This window comes from Pinus tabuliformis, chromosome 8 (assembly GCF_031772625.1).
Source record: "Pinus tabuliformis cultivar Carrire ecotype Pingquan chromosome 8, CPIR1, whole genome shotgun sequence".
Classification (NCBI taxonomy): Eukaryota; Viridiplantae; Streptophyta; class Pinopsida; order Pinales; family Pinaceae; genus Pinus; species Pinus tabuliformis.
The window spans coordinates 1,572,603,510-1,572,619,406 of NC_142294.1; the positions used below are offsets into that span (position 1 = coordinate 1,572,603,510).

Sequence of the window (15,897 nt, forward strand, 5' to 3'; positions counted from 1 at the left end):
ACCTACCATGTTGGGTGACAGGTGCTCAAATCTGTGATGACAGTGGTGAATAATATCTTTCTAAGAAGACCCCTTGACTTCAGAGTATGAAGCGGAACATGTTGCATTAGAGGATGAACACTTACAATTATATCGGGTTGGTACTTCATCAAACCCCTTGCCACTTCTCTACAAAAAAATATTGCATTAATAAAATACATGACCTCTCAACAAGCAAGTGGGTATTACAGATACGGCTTTCACCAAGTTCTTCATTCAAATATCTAGCAATCACAAAGAACTAAGAGCTTTCACCAAGTACTCCTCCAAATAGCTAGCAATCCCAAAGAATTAAGTAAAATAGCTAGAAAACCCAAAGAACTGAGCAAAGTAGCTAGCAAACCCAAAGAACCGAGTATTTAATCAGAAAGTTTAATGCCTAGAATGCAAAAGAATGTCAATAAGAACTGCAAATAAACAACTCAACTGACTACTTGCAAACTCAAAGAAGCTACCTCCAATAACTTGTCTATATGCACTGATGAATTGTTTACATAAACAACACAAAAATAAACAAAAAACATAGAAACACATAGTTTTGCAATAAACCATATTTGAGATCTCAAGAGAAATCAACTAAGGTAGTTTAATGTAGTTATAATCAGCAGAGAGGAGGAGACATACAATAACTGGCCCGGCAGGTGAATTCGATGTCTATTCTGCTCATCCTTGTACAAACACTGTTACCAATTTATATCCTATATTAATCCCTTCCCATTCCATCACAGGGGGGCTCGACTGCTTGGTCAGCAGAGATGGTGAAACTCCACTAGGGCTCAATTCCCCTCAAGCAGTAACATCTTCAGCAAAGCTCTCATGGCCATTTATCTGTGTCTTGTAGGATTTGACAGTTTCCTCGAGAGTCCCCTTTAATTGCTTTGCATTCTTACTAGTGGTAGGGAATGAACTCACCTTTAAGAAGAGCTTCAACTTTTCTCTCTTAACACAGTGACAAATGAACCTTTTTGTAAGTTTTCATGGTTTTGCCCCATGAACTGCTGGTTTCACAAAGGTAGGGAGATGAACAAAGTTACTTTATTATGGGAGAGGTAACATGCAAAAAAGGTACAGCACAGATATTCTAGCCGAGTTAAAGCACCTGAAAAGTCTTTAAATGTCCCCTCAGGGAAGTCTTTCAATTGCCCCAATTTAGCAAACTGTTTCTATTCGCTGTATTGACATATCTAATTTTGGTAACTAGGGATAAGATAATTTTATAATGTCCAACAAATAACAATAAATAGGTCAAAGGCACTGCTAGGTACATCAGAATCAATACGCAAGTGGAAGTGTAAATGCAGCTCCTAACAAAAGAAAATATAATCTATGAAATCCAAGACCTTAAAAAAGGTTTATCATCCAATACTGAGATACAAAGTTGGGAACTGCAAAGAAAAGTGAATCACTGACAGGAGTTTGCGAACCTGGAGGAATATCACAACTGAAGACACCTAGGAAGACTGCTCAAGGTTTCTTGGTGCCATCACCTACCGATGAAGAGCAGAAGTTGTTAACCTCTGAGTCAATACTTGGAATAAATGGACCCTTCCTTCCATCCAAGGCCAAGGTAAAGAAAATCCTGATGGAAGATTGTCCAAACAAACTAGAGTTGAAAGATCTCGAAGAGTGGGTCTCTAGTGCATCATGCTTCCTAGAAGAGGTTGCCTCTGCTGAGATTTGGAATTGGATGGGGAATGTCTGGTATATCTTGTGACCCAAAGGTCTATCCCAAGGCTGAACATGACAACAATGCAAGGGTCTTGTGGGCGGAGGTCAGATGTTTCCCCATGATCTCACAAATCTGGAAGTTGAGGTGGAGTATAATGTCCTCTTCTAATCAAGCTGCCCAAGGGAGGACGAAGTAGCCTATCCAACCCCATAGGCTATAGTAATTTATAAAGAGGGAAACCCATTATTCAATGTTATTGGGGTAACATTGGGTAAATTGGGGTAATTGGAGGAAAACTTGTGGAAGAAGCCAAATTTGGGGCAAAATGAAGGGAAGCTTGTTAGCCCCTCAAATTAAAATTAAAAGGGAAGACCCCAAAGGGAATTTATAAAAAGGAGAAAGGAGAATCAATTTTCTCATCATGATTTGTGGATATTTTTGATTTGTGAGCTGAGGCTCTTAGAGGGTTTTAAGACCCCTTTATCTTTGATCAGTTTTGGTAGTGAAAGATTCCACCCTAGCGAATCCTTTCTCCTCATTCTATTTGGCATTATTTACTGACACATCATTCATCTGTTTTTGGCCACCAAGGGAAAAATTTTGTGGTTTGATTTTTTTTGGCAACTAAGAAGCGAGTATGTGATAGCGAAGCCTATCTAAGACAATTCCAGTGACAGTGAAGGACAAATCTAGGTAGCAAACAACCCTTTCTGTGACAGTGGATTTATTCAAGGAAGAAATCTTGGCAGTGGAACTACCCTAGGGCCCTACCTAAGGCAATGAGGTATACTTCTGGACAACAAGGGCCTCTGATGCCATTTTCCTGAAGCAACATGGCAACTGAGGCTAGTTCTGGGCATCAAGGTTTTGGGGGGATTCTTCTCGTGGTTGCAGGCCACATCTGAAGGCCTCTTTAGAATAGCGGCCACCTTGAAAACATTTCTCTGTAGCTATAATATTCCTAGTGGAAAATTTACAGTGATAACAAACACATGCAGCACATCCAACACAAAAATTTTACACCAAACATCAGAAAACTAGAAATGCTCCAAAATACGCCAAAAGGGCCAATTTTATTATATATATATTTGTGGAATTACAATATGAATTAGGCAGTGTACACCTGGGCTTGCTTAAAGCAAGCTACAAGCCCCATGTGGATGAACAATAGTTGCCCAAATGCTGCAAAAACTCCCCCCAACGAATATTTGCACTGGCCCTTGTAAATTTGTAATTCTACACTGTTGGTTGTGTTGAGACCCCTGTTTAACCCCTCAAATCTGCCCAGAAAATTCTGCCAATTTATTTCTGGAATCCTTGTCAAAAACTCAAAAATACCCAGAAAGGGTTTGCTCTAGTTTTGACGCTCCAAAATTGACCCCAAAATGCTTGGTCCTCCTCCACAGGCAGAAAATGAAACCTGTAGGAGATGTTGTGCTTGTTGCTCCACAAAAGGCTGGAAAATTCCCCACAAATCTTCTCCAATCCAACCCAAACAATCTCAACCCCTAAAATCCCCTTCACAAGCCACCCCACAATTAGCCCCAACAAAAGACTGCGCACGCAGTCTTGGGCAAGCTGACACAAGCCCAACTCCAAAAATTCAAACTGTTGTTGGGTAAGGCCTTCTGCCCCTGCAAACCCTTCACCTTTTCCTAAAGATTAGTCAAAAAATGCTCCAGCAACAATGCAGCCCCTAACTCCAGCTCCACACTCCACCAACACTGCGTGGCCCCTTGTTCTACGTCCCAGCTAAGCCAGAAATCGTGATGCCTGCATGGTCTTCCTTCCCAACTCCAAAAGACTAGTAAGATGGCCTTCCTAGGGTGACACTTGAAGTCCACCGAAGAGAGTCTGAGCTTCCTCCTGTTGGAAAATGTAACTATGTTCGGTCTTCAGTCATCTTGTAATGTACTTGTCAAAAGAATACAAAAAATTATTATTATTATTATTATGACTTATTAAAAATTTAAAGAATGGTTTCATTCTTGGGTCATTATGTTTTAGGTCAAAGTCCCCATTGACGACTTCTACGATTTATTCTGAGATGAAAGAGTCATTGTACTCTTATAGAAACCCTTCTTGGGCCTTTGAATCATGTAAAAAGGTTAAGTATTGAGTTAAATATGAATTATGTTGTCTCCACACCAAGTCGGCCTTAAGATGATCAAGCCGACCTCACCAAAGGACTATAAATGAAGCAGTTTGAATTGCATTTGAAGCACTCTCTCACAAGCAAGTTCGATATATCTTGAAGCTGGAAAAAGTGTGAAATAGAAGGAGAAGAAGGAAGTGCGAGATTGGTCTAAGAGAAGGAAAAAGGGAAAATCGAAATTTTGGTGCTTCTCTCTCTCTCTCGTGACTTGGTTTGGAAGATCAAAGTTCTCTTGTTGATGTCGTAGCCAGTTGTCGTGTGTTGATGCTTCCAGATAAAAGTATAGGTTGAAGTTGTTGTTGTTGAGTGTTGCTGCCTCAAGAAGTTGTAATGGGCCAAGATTGAAGTTTCTAAGAAAAGATCAAAGTCTTTCAGTGAAGATCAAAGTCTCCAAAGCAAGGTCGAAGTTGTTGGGTTGAAGAAAGTGTTGTTGTTGCTACTAGGTCAAGTAGGATCATCTGGAAAAGGAGGGGAACGACGACTTGGTGTGGAGGAAAGTTTGTGTCAAGGTTTAGAGTCTTGGAATATCTCCGAAAAACTATTGAAGGAAGAATTACTGACTAGGTTTTCCCCTAGAGAGTGGTTTTCCCTAGCTGTGAGCCTACATCTGGTGTCCATTGTTTTATGTGCTTTTGCTTTGGAAATTGCTTGATGAACTAAAAGAAAGGAGATAAAGAAACTAATAAGAAGTCAAGAACATCACAAGTAATTATCAAGTATAATTTGTCTTTCTGATTTTCTAACACCTCCTTGGGAAACTCTTGTGCTCAAAAACACTTTTTGACTCTGTTAAATAGCTAGAGCAACAATCGATTATCAAATGATCAAAAGCCCCAAATGAAGTCGCCTTCCTCTTATTTATACGTGTTGATCCCTCTCGTCATGTGGGCCCCTCCATCAATAATTTCGAGCCCCCTCCTGAGCAATTCGAATTCCTTCACTACGAAATGCGTATTTTGTGGGACGTGGCCCCCACATTCCACTAAGGAAAGGATTTCGACCCTCTTTTGCTAAGTGTCTCTGCCAAAATTTACTTCAAGCCCCAAAATTGACAAAATTGGCAAAATTGTGTTTTTTCTTTCGCAAAATATTTAGGAAGGGACATTATAGTCCTCCCTTCCAAATGTTGCTTGTACCCAAGAAACTGCAAAGCTAGACGCTGCAAAATATGCTCACCCTCCCAAGTGGCATCCTCATCTAGCAAATCTTTCCATTCGACTAAGTGCTCCCTGGTGACTCGGTTCCTCAGTCTCCTCTCCCGTGTCTCCAATATGGTCTCTAGTGTCAATACTAAGTGCCCCTCATCATCCAACGAAGGCAACTCAGTGGCTATTGTAACCTGTTGCCCCAGTGCCTTTTTCAGGCATGAGACATGAAATACGTTATGAATCTAACTCTCTGTGGGTAGCTCAAGCCCGTAGGCCACCTCCCAACTCTCCTAGCCGCCCTGTATGGTCCATAAAAGTGTGGCTTGAGCTTCTCTGCACCTTTCTACTTGAGTAAAAATTGTCGGCAAGGCTACATGCGTAGGTAGACCATGTCCCCCACCTCAAACTGTCTCTCCACCCTGTGTCTGTCAGCATACATCTTTTGTTGATTCTGGGCTACCTGCAAGTTGTTCTTGAGAGCTCGGAGAATCTCCTGGCTCTCTTGAACCCAATCCTTTGCCCTTGGGGCCCTGCTATCTCCAAATATCATGTCAGAAAAAGAAAGTGTACCATATCCATAGAGTGCTCGAAAAGGGTACATACCAATTGACATGTGATAAGTGGTGTTGTAGCAGAACTCTCCTAGATGAAGCCACCTCACCCACGCTCGTTGCTGCCCCGTCACATAGTTGTGTAGGTACCCTTCTAGCCACTTATTCACGATCTGCCCATCACTCTGCAGGTGATAGTTGGTGCTAGGTGTAAGCTTGGTCCCCACCAACTAGAACAACTCCTGCCAAAAAGCCCCCATGAATTGGTTGTCCCTATCACTAACGATGGTCTTGGGGAGACCATGTAGCCAGAATACCTCTCTAAAGAACAACTCGGCCACCTGAGAAGCTGAAGATCTCGATGGGATGGCAAAGAAATGAGCGAACTTGGTCAATCGATCAACCACAACATAGATACAATCTCGCCCCTACACAGCCAAGAGCCTCGTGATGAAGTCCATGGACACGCTCTCCCACTTCCTCTCCAGAATGGGGAGCGACTGAAGTAATCCTGCAGGATGTGACAACTCCACCTTATTCTTCTAGCAGACTACGCACTCCTATACATGTCTGAATACATCCACTTTGAGTCCCTGTAATGAGAATCTCTCCATGATGGCACGATATGTCTTAAGCAGTGTTACTTGGGAGCGGGAGCGAAAGCGTAATATCCCGTTTCTGGGATATCCCTCAAACCCAAGCAAACTCCAACCAAACACGTCCAGACTCCAAATGATATAATGACCGGAAAACTCAAAGTGATAAAAATAACAATGGTACATACTACAACATATAATAATGTGAACATGAAATATAAGCATATACTCAAGAAATGCAGAGAGAAATGCTAAGCCATTTTATTATACTGAGTAATGGAATGAGTACAGGAGGTAATCAAAAAGATGGCACCTCGACTTGCACAAGGCAAGTGAAGAAATACACTCAGAATAGCAAAGGAATGGCCTCTCTCTGAACTGCGTCCAAGCTACTGGAGAACTGTCGTGCTGCTACTGCTGCTGGAAATCAAATGAGGATTTGGGACTGTTCCCCTCCTCAGAAAATGTTGAAACTCTAGAATTGGACTCTACTCAAGAAACCCAGAAAGCTTTTCTGAAATAGCCGACCCCCGAAAATCACCCCCTTGGGGATCTACGCTGTCCCTCAAGGCTTTGTGCTGCCACTGAATAGAATCCACCAAAACTCAGCCCGAAACTCTGCCAAAATCCTCCAATATGCAAGAGTTGATCCCTTGCTCAATCTCCCAGCTCTAATCCTCCACAAAACCCCCAATCTGGAACTCCCACCAAAAGAACTGCGTCCCTCTCTCTCAAGACTGCGCAGTCCTCAAATGCTCAGCTCCTCCACAATGCCAAAGATCAATCCTACTACAAAAGACTGCTGGAAACTACCTTGCCCGAGTAGGCACTCGAAGTCCCCCGGGGCTAAGGGTGAGATCTCCGAACGGAGACACTCAATGCACTAAACAGTGCTGCAGACCAGCTAAACAGCGAGCGTGCTCTAAGTCGAAGTGACTAGCTCAAATGCACATAATCCAATGACAAAATGAGGAGGCTCCTCTCTCCTTTATAGCGTTGGCCTCTCTCAATCCCAAGGCCTTTCCATTTGCGCAGTCCCTCCAAGTGTCTGCGTGGGCCCCATCTCTGCGTGGTTCTTTGGCCCCCTTGGCTCCCCTTTAAGTCACAACGTTGTGCTACTAGGGAATGACTTTATTCTAAAGGTGAGTTATGTCCCCCTTTTCCTCACTTTTTTATTTATAAATAACTATAGAAGGCAAAATTGAGCAAAATCGAATATTCCAATTAGCCATGGCTAATTAGAAATATTACTGTCTCCCCCGGCAAAAAGTTGCTTGTCCTCAAGCAACTGAAGTAATGGATGCTGCAAAATCTTCTCTCTCCCAAGTGGCATCCTCATCCAGTAAATTCTTCCACCTCACCAAGAATTCCTGGACCATCCTGCTCCGCAGCGGCCTCTCCCTGGTATCAATAATAGCCTCTAGCTGCAACACCAAATGCCCCTCATCATCCGTGGGTGGTAGATCATCTGTCACTGTCACATGCTGCCCCAATGCCTTTTTCAGGCATGATACATGAAAGACGTTATGAATCTTCTGCCTTGGGGCAGCTCTAACTCATACGCAACCTGTTCAATCCTGTGTATCACCCTGTATGGCGCATAAAAGCGGGGCTTGAGCTTCTCAGCCCCCTTCTGCTTCAGTGACGACTGTCGGTATGGCTGTAACCGTAGGTAGACCAAGTCCCCTACCTCAAACTGTCTCTCCACCCGACCCTTGTCGGCATACAACTTCTGTTGGTTCTGTGTTGTAGCCATATTATCCTTGAGAGCTCAGAAAATATCCTGACTCTCTTGGATCCAAATCTTGGATCTTGGAGCCTTGCTAGCACCAAACATCACGTTAGCAAAAGATAAGGGATGATATCCATACAAAGCATAGAATGGTGACATACCAATGGACATGTGATGTGTAGTGTTGTCGCAGTACTCCCCCAAATGCAGCCACTTCAGCCATGCTCGTTGCTGCCCACTGACATAGTTATGCAAGTAGCCCTCCAGCCACTTGTTAACTATCTCTGTCTGCCCGTCCGTCTGTGGGTGATAACTGGTACTCAGTGTCAACTCCGTCCCCACCAACTGGAAACGCTCTTGCCAAAATCCGCCCATGAAACGACTGTCCCTGTCACTGGTGATGGTCTTGGGAAGACCATGTAACCTGAAGATCTCTCTGAAGAACAGCTCGGCCACCTGTGCTGCTGTGTAGTGTGTAGATATGGCAAAAAAGTGTGAGTACTTCGTCAGTCGATGAACGACGACAAAAATGCAATCCTTGCCCTGTACCATGGGCAACCCTGTGATGAAGTCCATCAAAATACACTCCCATTTCCCCTCCGGAATGGAAAGAGGCTACAATAATCCTGCGGGATGGCTCATCTCCCCCTTGTTCCTCTGGCAAATGTCGCACTCCCAGACATGTTGGAGTATGTCCTCCTTGAGGCCCTTCCATGAGAACCTCTCTCTAATAGCCCTGTAGGTTTTGGTAAACCCCTGATGCCCTGCCAATGGTGAATCATGTGACGCCTGAAGTATCTTCTTCTTGAGCTGAGATCTCTCAGTCAAGAAGATCCGGTCCCTGTAGTAGATGATCTCATCGACCACCCTATACCTGTCATCCGCCACCTGCCCATCTAGAACCTCACATGCAAATCTGTCTTTGGAGTACTCTACTAAGAGTCTAGCCCTCCAGTTTGCGTCCAAGCTCATAAGAGACAACGTGGCTGGTCTACGCAAAAGGGCATCTGCTACCACGTTGTTCTTACCCTTGACATACTCAATGTCAAAGTCATAAGCTTGGATCTTACTGATCCACTTCTGCCTCTCATGTAGCTGCTTCTGCTCCAAAAAGAACCTGAGGCTGTTGTGATCAGTCCTCACCCTGAACCTGTTACCCACTAAATATCGCTGGTACTTGGTCAATGCATGCATGATGGCCAGCATCTCTTTGTCGTATATAGAATACAACCTCTCGTGCAGAAGGAGCTTTTGGCTCTCAAAGGCTATAGGGTGACCTCTTTGCATCAACACTGCGCCAATCCCCTCTCCCGACGCATCACACTCCAAAACAAATGGTTGCATAAAATCCGGCAATGCAAGCACTGGGCAGCTGCTCATAACCTCCTTGAGCCTGTCAAAGGCTCACTGCGCTGTATCCGAGCAACTGAATGCCCCCTTCCTCGTCAAATCTGTCAGGGGTGCAGCAAGTTGTGAGAAACTCTTGACGAACTTCCGGTAGTAAGTACAAATTCCAATGAATCCTCGAAGTTCTGTCACGTTTCTCGGCTCCGGCCAATCTCTGATGGCCCTGATCTTCTCCTCGTGGACCCTCACTCCATCCACCCCTATGATGTGTCCCAAGTATAACATCTCCGTCAATCCAAACTCACACTTGGAGAGTTTGGCATAGAACTGCTGCTCCTCCAAGATGCGCAATACTATCTCAATGTGTTGGAGATGCTCCTCCCAAGTCCTGCTGTAAATGAGGATATCATCAAAGAATACCAACACAAACTTCCTTAAGTGACTGCGGAAGATGTGATTCATGCAAGACTGGAATGTAGTTGGGGCGTTGGTTAGCCCGAAGGGCATCACCAAAAACTCAAAGTGCCCATAGTGACACCTGAAGGCGGTCTTGGGAATGTCCTGCTCCCTCACGCGAATCTGATGGTACCCAGATCTCAAATCAATCTTTGAGAAGAACCATGCTCCTCTCAACTCATCCATCAACTCATCGATCCTGGGTATGGGGTACCTGTTCTTCAGTGTCTTCTTGTTCAGGGCCCTGTAGTCAATGCACATCCTCAATGTGTCGTCCTTCTTCTTCACCAACACCACGGAAGAAGCAAAAGGACTCGTGCTCGGCCGAATGTGCCCAAGAGCCAGCAACTCCTGAATGGCCCGCTCAATCTCATCCCGATAGGCCTTGGGATGCCTATAGGGGGTAGTAATCACTGCCTGTATGCCCTTCTCAAGCTCAATGGTGTGCTCAAACCCCTGGTCCGATGGCTATCCCGGCAGAATCTCCCCAAATACTGTGGCATACTAGTCAAGGATGTACTATATCTCCAGGTGCATTGTCTGCCCTGTAGTCCCTGTCTCTGATGCACGCAGCTCTACTGCGCACTCTATGTCTCCCTTCCGGAAGACTGCCCCAATCCGATGAGCCGAAACAGTCTGAGGCGGATATGTGTGATGTCCCCGTATCTTCTCATGCCTCCCTGTCTTCTCATAATCCCACTCTATCTCTAGGGCCATCCAATCTGTCGTGACCTTCCCTAGAGTGATAAGCCACTAAACACCCAGTACTATGTTGGTGTCCGGAATATTGACCACGAAAAAGTGGTCAGTCAGTGTGTAGGTACCCATCGTCACTAATAACTCTGGGACATAACGAGCACACACCATGGTCTGATCTCCTGGGACCAAAACTGAAAATCCATCGAAGCTTTCTGTCTATATACCTCTCTGTTCAACCATCTGTGCATCGATGAAGTTGTGGGTTGCCCCATTGTCAACCAAAACTGATACTCGTTGGCCATGTACTGTCCCTCGTATGCACAGTGTCAAATACTTGGGAACTCCTTGCAATGCTGCAAGGGCTCCTCTGATAGGTGCAAAAGTTGCACCACCTGCTGCTGCTAGTGGAGGCGGTGAGGTACCCTGCACAACATGACTATCTCCTGCCTCCACATCATCCTCCTCATCCTCTTCCCCACTACTCTCGGAAAAGACCTCAATAAAGTGTGCTTTGCCAGCAACACATCTATGTCATGGTGCCCACGGCTCCTGACAGGTAAAGCACAACCGCTTCTTCTTCAACTCCCTCATTGCGTCATCATCAGTTTGTGCTCGTCCTGGATTCCCTTTCGGAGGTGGAATCCTCACATATTTCCCCTTAGGCTGGAAAGCCCATCTCTGGGGGTAAGGTGTCCGGGTCCTGGGTAAGGCATCCTGTAAGTCTCGGGTCCTGCTGATAGCATCTTGGAGTGTGACTGGTCTAGTGGACCTGACTAGACCCCGAAGTGGCTCTGCTAACCCCTCAACAAACATGTAGATCCTCCGTGTTGTGGATAGATCAGGCACCATCACTGAAATCCTCAAGAAGTCTACAATGTAGGTCTCTGGGCTCCCTATCTGCTTGAGCCTCGCAGCTCAATGAATTGTTGTTCCAGATCCCTCCAGTCAAACCTCTCTATCAATCTCCTGGTAAACTCGGCATATGTCGTCACTGTGGAATGTTCGAGTGTAACCATCCCATGGAACCACCAATCCTAGGCCTCACCATCCAAATGTAATGTCGCCAGCTTGATGGCCTCTGCCTCCGACATCTGGTTAAGCTGAAAATAGATGTCCAGCTATTCCACCCAAGACCTTGCCGAACTGTTTGATGAACCATCAAACGTAGGCAAGTGGAATCTACTAGCTATGCAGTGGGTGTCTCCATCATGATAATGTCGATGTCCTCTGTGATGGTCACAAGGTCTACTATCCCGCTGGAGCTGAACAAAGTCTCTAAATGAGAGAGCGTCCCTGAACTCCAGCTCATAGGCCTGGTACTTTGCAAAATAATTGCCCATGTGACCGAGCTCTGCCTCTTGCTGGGCTCCAGCCCCCGTGTCTGCTCCTAGAAAAGTGGGCATGGTAGAGCGTGTAGGGGCATGTGAGGCCATTTGCTGAGTAGTATCACGCTGAGTGGCACCCTGCTCTGGAAAATGGTGGGATGTACCCGATCCCTCACCAACCTGAAAAACCCGCGGGTTCTCACGCTATCTAGCCTCCACTGCTGTGAATCTCTACCCCATCACCTCGATCTGCCTCGACAGATCCTGCACTGATTTGAGGAGCATGTCCGCAAATCTCTTCCCGTCCTCATCTGCCATCGGATCCTCCTGCTCTGCATCCACCACAGGCTCCTCCTGTCCTACGTCCACCACAGGCTCCTCCTGTTCTGCATCCACTACTGGAACACAGTCTCCCTCTCTGTAGGTGTTCTCCAACCTACGCCCAGTGTCTCTATATCTCCTACCTCGGTAACAGATGTAGGGCTTTTCCCCCAGTGTCATAGATTGCTAGCTCCACAGGCTAAGCCAGATCTATGCTCTGATACCACTGTAATATCCTGTTTCCGGGATATCCCTCAAACCCAAGAAAACTCCAACCAAACACGTCCAAATGATATAATGACCGGAACACTCAAAGTGATAAAAATAACAGTGGTACAACATATAATAATGTGAACATGAAATATAAGCAGATACTCAAGAAATGCAGAGAGAAATGCTAAGCCATTTTATTATACTGAGTAATGGAATGAGTACAGGAGGTGATCAGAAAGATGGCAACTCGACTTGCACAAGGCAAGTGAAGAAATACACACAGAATAGCAAAGGAATGGCCTCTCTCTGAACTGCGTCCAAGCTGCTAGAGAATTGTCGTGTTGTTGCTACTGTTGGAAATCAAATGAGGATTTGGGGCTGTTCCCCTCCTCAGATAATGCTAAAACTCTGGAATCAGACTCTACTCAAGAAACCCAGAAAAACCCAAAAAGCTTTTCTGAAATAACCGACCCCCGAAAATCACCCCCTTGGGGATCTACGTTGTTCCTCAAGGCTCTGTGCTGCCACTGAATAGAATCCACCAAAACTCAGCCCGAAACTCTGTCAAAATCCTCCAATATGCAAGAGCTAATCCCTTGCTCAATCTCTCAGCTCTAATCCTCCACAAAACCCCCAATCTGGAACTCACACCAAAAGAACTGCGTCACTCTCTCTCAAGACTGTGTAGTCCTCAAATGCTCAGCTCCTCCACAACGCCAAAGATCAATCCTACTGCAAAAGACTGCTGGAAACCACCTTTCCCGAGTAGGCACTCTAAGTCCCCCGAGGCTAAGGGTGAGATCTCCGAACGGAGACACTCAATGCACTAAACAGTGTTGCAGACCAGCGAAACAGCCAGTGTGCTCTAAGTCGAAGTGAATAGCTCAAATGCACATAATCCAATGACAAAATGAGGAGGCTCCTCTCTCCTTTATAGCGTTGGCCTCTCTCAATCACAAGGCCCACCTCCTCCAACGTAATCCCTCTCTTGCCACATGTTCTTTTCCATCTGCGCAGTCCCTCCAAGTGTCTGCATGGGCCCCATCTCTGCATGGTCCTTTGGCCCCCTTGGCTCCCCTTTAAGTCACAACGTTGTGCTACTAGGGAGTGACTTTATTCTAAAGGTGAGTTATGTCCCCATTTTCCTCACATTTTTATTTATAAATGACTATAGAAGGCAAAATTGAGCAAAATCGAATATTCCAATTAGCCATGGCTAATTAGGAATATTACAGAAAGCGGGGAGCAGGAGCGAAAACGGGTGCGGGAGCGACATTTTCAGAAGCTCCTCGTTTGGGAGCAAATCCCGGAGCTTTTTTTATATCATATATATATATATGTGTGTGTGTGTGTGTGTGTCAACAAAAACATGTAGAATGATGAATTAGATATTAAAAACATAAAAAAAACATAGATTGAACCATATAACAACAATCATCTAGAAGTTATAATCTTCATCAACCACATCCACAAGTTAGTAACATGGTAACATACAACATATTGAGTCTCATGATTCATAAATCTTAAAGTTTTAAGCTTTCAAAATTCAATATATAACATTTATCATCATTGATCAACAAATTTGTGCTTGTAAACTAAGTGTAACCATTACAACAAATAATATCTAACATGAAAAGAAATGTTATAAAATGAAATGAAATGAAACAACTTTCAACTTTCATGAAGCATCATATTCATAATTCATTACTAATGAGTTATAATTGCCAACTTCAAACTTAAATTGTCATATATTGTTTAAAAAAATATCATAATAAATATGAAAGAGTCAATGGTTATAAAAACTACTAGAAACTAGAAAAGAAAAGTAAATCTATTATCTATTTCTTATGCTTGGGCCCCTTGCCACCATGGGAAATGTCTAATTTTTTAGTCTTGTTGGAAAATCAGGATCTTTGTCATTAATATCACCCTCTAAGCATTAATATCCAAAGGTATCTTTGTCATTACCTCTGTATCTATATCGGGATATTTGTCATTAATAAAGAAAAAGCATAGCATGTCAAGTCAAGATTTTGTTTGAGTGATGCATACATTTTTAGGAGGGTCATGATAGAGGAGTTCGACAACCAATGTCACTAACATCAAGGTACATAGAGGGATTTGTGCTCTTGATTAAATACGAGTTCCATACCCTAATACATGACAAAATTCAATGGAAACATTGCAATCCCCCAATCCTGAAATCTTGAAAAACTGATAAGTCTACTGGATTTTGAATGAAATCTAAAATTCTACTTTCTCCATATGACATCCAATGAGGTCGGAACCACTCTCAAACATCCTGAGTCATTTCATCGTAATGTTAAAAATTTAAGTAAAAGGATGAAAATGAAGATTAAGGAGAATGTCACTTTTACTTTAAGAATTTAACATTACCATGAATCGCATATCAATACTAGGGCCATAGGCTTGATCATTACGCTGCCCCACTCAAAACTTATTTGTTTCTTTGAAAACAAATTGCATTTGGAACATTACTGCAAAAAACAATTGCAAAAAAGGCTAAACGCTCCCGATAAGGCAGGGAGCACAAATTTTTTTTAGGGAGCGCACTCCCGAGTCACTCCCGTCCGGAGCGTGGATTGGGAATGGGATCGAGGGTGGGGGGGCGCCCCCCTGCAACACTGATCTTAAGGAACCCGGGATGCCCTGCTAGATGGGAATCGTGAGCTACCTTGCATAATCTTCTCCTTGAACTGAGATCCGGATACCAAGTATATTCGGTCCTTATAATATATCAGATCATCCATCACCCTGAACCTGTCATCCCCATGGGTGCCATCCAATATCTCACAAGCCAGTTTATCCTTGGAATACTCAACCAAATGTTGAGCCTTCCAGTCATGAGTGACATCCATCAAAGATAATGTCGTAGGCCTTCGAGAGAGTGCATCAGCCACCACATTTTGTTTGCCCTTGATGTACTCAATCTCAAAGTCATAGGCCTGGATTTTGCTCACGCACTTTTGTTGCCTCCCCTCCAATGAATACTACTCTAAGAAAAAACAAAGATTGTTGTGGTCAGTCTTCACCTTGAACCGATTGCCCACCAAATACTACCTGAACTGGCTAATGCATGCATTACGGTCAGCATCTCCTTGCCATAGACAAAGTACAACCACTCGTGGGGTAGCGGTTTTCTTCTCTCGAATGCAATAGGATGGCCTCCTTGTGTCAACAAGGCCCCAACTCCCTCACCAGAAGCATCACACTCCAGTACAAATGGCCGTGTGAAATTCGGCAAAGCCAAAACAGGACAGTTTCTCATAACCTTCTTGAGGTGCTCAAAGGCCTCCTGTGCCACCTATGTCCACTCAAAAGCCCCCTTTTTTGTCAAATCGGTGAGGGGTGTTGCAAGCTGTGAGAATCCTCTCATGAACCTCCTGTAGTAAGTGCAAATGCCTAGGAACCCTCTCAACTCCGTCACATTCCTGGGTGTTGGCCAATCCAAGATGGCCCTGATCTTCTCCTGGTGTACCTTCACTCTGTCCTCCCCAATCACATGCCCAAGGTACAACATCTTTGTCAATCCAAATTCACATTTGGACATCTTCGCATATCGTTGTTGCTCCGCTAGTATGCGAAATAATACCTCCCAGTGTTGAAGGTGCTCCTCCCAATTCCG

General features: G+C 44.4%; 1 protein-coding gene across 7 annotated transcripts in view; it reads right to left on the bottom strand.

Moving 5' to 3' along the window:
• The window catches only part of LOC149242031 (putative monogalactosyldiacylglycerol synthase, chloroplastic), a 374,275-nt gene that overhangs the window by 317,196 nt on the left and 41,182 nt on the right, over window positions 1–15,897 (bottom strand). For 6 of the 7 annotated variants that reach the window (XM_089374126.1, XM_089374125.1, XM_089374131.1 and 3 more), the window contains one exon: window positions 7–168. The exons of the other annotated variant lie outside the window; for it this stretch is intronic. In XM_089374126.1, coding sequence (XP_089230252.1) covers window positions 7–168 — 162 coding nt within the window. The remainder of the gene's footprint in view (window positions 1–6; window positions 169–15,897) is intronic. 7 annotated transcript variants of the gene reach the window in all.